This window comes from Anoplophora glabripennis, unplaced genomic scaffold, assembly GCF_000390285.2.
Source record: "Anoplophora glabripennis isolate ALB-LARVAE unplaced genomic scaffold, Agla_2.0 scaffold3794, whole genome shotgun sequence".
NCBI classification, from domain to species: Eukaryota; Metazoa; Arthropoda; class Insecta; order Coleoptera; family Cerambycidae; genus Anoplophora; species Anoplophora glabripennis.
Window position 1 is genome coordinate 4,037 of NW_019419873.1, and position 3,485 is coordinate 7,521.

The window sequence follows — 3,485 nt, forward strand, 5'->3', positions numbered from 1 at the left end:
TTTGCATCCGTTTAAATCTGTTTGCGGCTAATAGAACAAATTATTCGTATGATTAGAGAAAAAGTAAAAACTTTTTATTTTGCAATGTTAATTCTAATCGTACAGACATTTTTAGCACACTAGAGGGTTGTTCACCCCCTAAAAAGAGAACTTTATTTTGTCAATTTGTTTACATAAATCATATTTTTTATTTTTTTTAACAAATATGATTTTTTTATATATAAAAATATAGTTTTTCTGAAATAAAAAATAAGAGTAGCAGCCTCCAAACACGGAATCTAATGTGAAACATTTGTTTTTTTCTGTCAGTTATATGTGTTTTTGTCTAATACCGGCTCTTGTTTATAATAATTTTGCATAATTATTATTAAAAATGTCCACACAAAAGCGTCTTCAAAAAACAACAAAATAGCAATACGAGTATTTGCTAAAAATGGTCTTAATTCCTCAATAACATATCTTAATAGTTAACGTTAACCTTAACGTTTAACCCTGAAACAACATAACTGTTATTATGATAAAATGGGATACACACTCGGCCTGATTATGTCTTTGAAGTTGATAGATGTATTAATCACTATACCAATATCTGTTATGAAAGTGACTGTTTCTAATTTAGTATTATGCATGAAATAAGAACCTACAATTATTCAACAAGGATTGTTAGTAAAAGACATTGGAACATCTTCTTAAATTGAAAGTCAGCTTGTTTTCGTCACTCCAAATACAAATAGCCTTTATCTCATCCTGAAGTAATATTAATGGAGACGCACACCTATAAAACTAAATTAACAATCTTCTGTTCTCCTTCAAAGAGAGTTTGAAAAAAAGCTGTCTCGTACATATTTATTATTTTTTTTAAAGTATGTGCCTTTCCACATAGGTTGCAAATGTTTTCATGCTCGTTGTAACATAGAACTAGTTTTTGCAATCCAGCATTCATATTTTATGATATCTCTCCACTACTGTTAACATCGCTGTCATCGACTAATGACATCAGCATTTTCCGTTTCCCTACTGGACTCGATAAAGCCTCCAGATAGCAAGCAATCCTTATTCTTTATTTTTTCCTTTTGTGATGCAAACTAGTGGTAGGCGTTGGAGCATAGCACAAGAGTAATAGTTTTGTCTGATGTTATCGATGAAACAAGCTTGGTAGTAGTAGTTATCTAACAGTTGGTTTTCTTCTATTATGGTCAATTGAAATATGATTGTAGATATTCCAATTGTCGTGCTAATCATTGACAAACATGGATTGCTTTTTTAAAGCAACGGCAACAAAATGTGTATGCAATTTTTTTCGACATCGTCTTTGTTCATGCAAATCTTTTTCATTCACGAATAAAGAGTTAGGACCCATTACTGTTTTTTCATGGATTTTTAATATTCTATTTCGCTGCAGAGCACGTAATGCTGTTAGTTGATTATTGTTCTACTGTCCGTTTGTGGTACATAACTCACTTGTATTTCAGTGAGGCATTTCTATGCAAATGGTTTTTAAAATGAAGTGGAAAGAACCTTATTTGAAGGCTAGCTTTGATCTACATGGATTTGTATGCGCTCAAGCAATTTCTTCCAAGAAAGTTTATGCTGGTGTTATGTTTTCAATAAAATTCAAAAAAATTTAAGGTGATCCTTTTATAATTCTTTTTATTATTATCTATTATTTTTGAGTAGAATCTACTCCTAATTTTTTGCTTATAGTTTCCCGTCGCCCTGCCTACCTACCTTTCTTGACATACATATAATGTTGCAGGAATGATCGCTACTACAACTACGACTCAAGGGAACCCTACGATGACTACTCTACTCGATCCAGATACAGAGACTACGCTGAGAAACCATACGATAACTACAACTACAACAACTACAACAGTCACAATAACTACAATGGAAGCAAAGGCAGGCAAAGGAGAATAGTCTACTACGCCACTTTACCAGAAATATCAAGAACCCCACCAAACGGCAATTTACGAGACAGATACGACCAAAGAGACAGATACGAAAACAGATACTTCTCACCAGAATCGTCATACCAAATGAGGAAGCCTTATACCAAATCAAGCTACGATGAGAGTGATAACAGGAAGCCTCAGTATCCTGTTAAGGTGTCGACTGATGTCAATGTTAGGGAAGTGAAGAAGAATCCTGAAGGAAGAATCTATTCTGAAGTGGACAGGAACAGGTTTCCTCAAAATTCTAACTACAGGAGTGAGAGGCCGTAGATTTAACATAAATTAATGTAGGTTAATTTTTTAGGTTAGCAGGTATTTGTAATGTATCAAATCAGTTCACTATTTCTGAAACAGAACCATTTTGAAAATATCCTTTTAGTAATAGATTAGATTAATTTTAATTTAAACAGTCAATTCGATTATACAAAAAACATAGATATTGTTTTATATTTTGTGTATAGTTAAAACCTTGTAAATGTTTCTGTTTAACGGTTAAATTAAGTGATATAATATAATATTAGTATTTTTTATAAATGTGTAGAAAATTGTACCGTCTAATTGCAAAATAAACTTTCTTCAATAAAATTTATTCTAGCAATCATTAAAATCAAGAACTAGTAACATAAAATAAATATGAAATAATTAGAAACAAGATTTAATTGAAATGGCAAACAATACGTTAGAATTGAAGTTTGTAACAACGTTGTTTTAATTAATTCAAAATATCAGGTACCTATAGGGCGGCCCAATAGTGTGACAAAGTTCAATATCGCCCTTATTATAAAGATTTGAAAAAAAAATATTTTATGGGAGTGATGTACTTAAAAAAGTTCACATTTTAAAATTNAGAATGTTGTTTTAATTAATTCAAAATATCAGGTACCTATAGGGCGGCCCAATAGTGTGACAAAGTTCAATATCGCCCTTATTATAAAGATTTGAAAAAAAAATATTTTATGGGAGTGATGTACTTAAAAAAGTTCACATTTTAAAATTATTTTGAATTACACAGGGTGACGCATTAGGGCGGAGAATCTTTAAGGTTGTTTTTCTTAAATGGAACAGAGTGTTTCACTTAAAAAAATCGAGAAAATGTCCTTCGAAATTCGCTAAACTGGGGCTTATGTGTAGAACACCCTGTACAAAATTATAAAGATTTTGCTGTTTTGTTGTTTGTCCACATCTTTGGTCCGCATGCCTATAAAATATTTTTTCTTAATTACTGGTAGTATCTACATAGTGGATAGATTTACAGAACTCTGTTCCAGAGAAGATTATCTTATTTTTTCAAATAACTTGGTATCGTCGCATCGAATACAAAATACATATACATCGCTGGAAAGAGAATTTTCTGTAGAATACAAATTTGTAAAAATATACAGTGTTCCATTTAAGAAAAACCACCTTAAAGATGCTCCGCCCTAATACGTCACCCTGTATAATTCAAAATATTTTTAAAATGTGAACTTTTTTAAGTACATCACTCCCATAAAATATTTCTTTTCAAAACTTTATAATAAGGGAGATATT

General features: G+C 31.1%; 1 protein-coding gene across 1 annotated transcript in view; it reads left to right on the forward strand.

The window, feature by feature from the left end:
- Window positions 1–2,303, forward strand: part of LOC111692820 — a gene marked incomplete at its 5' end in the record, with an annotated part of 5,151 nt that extends 2,848 nt beyond the window's left edge. Inside the window, one exon of the mRNA XM_023456945.1 lies at window positions 1,757–2,303. Coding sequence (XP_023312713.1) covers window positions 1,757–2,225 — 469 coding nt within the window. The remainder of the gene's footprint in view (window positions 1–1,756) is intronic.
- Window positions 2,304–3,485: the final 1,182 nt, after the last annotated feature.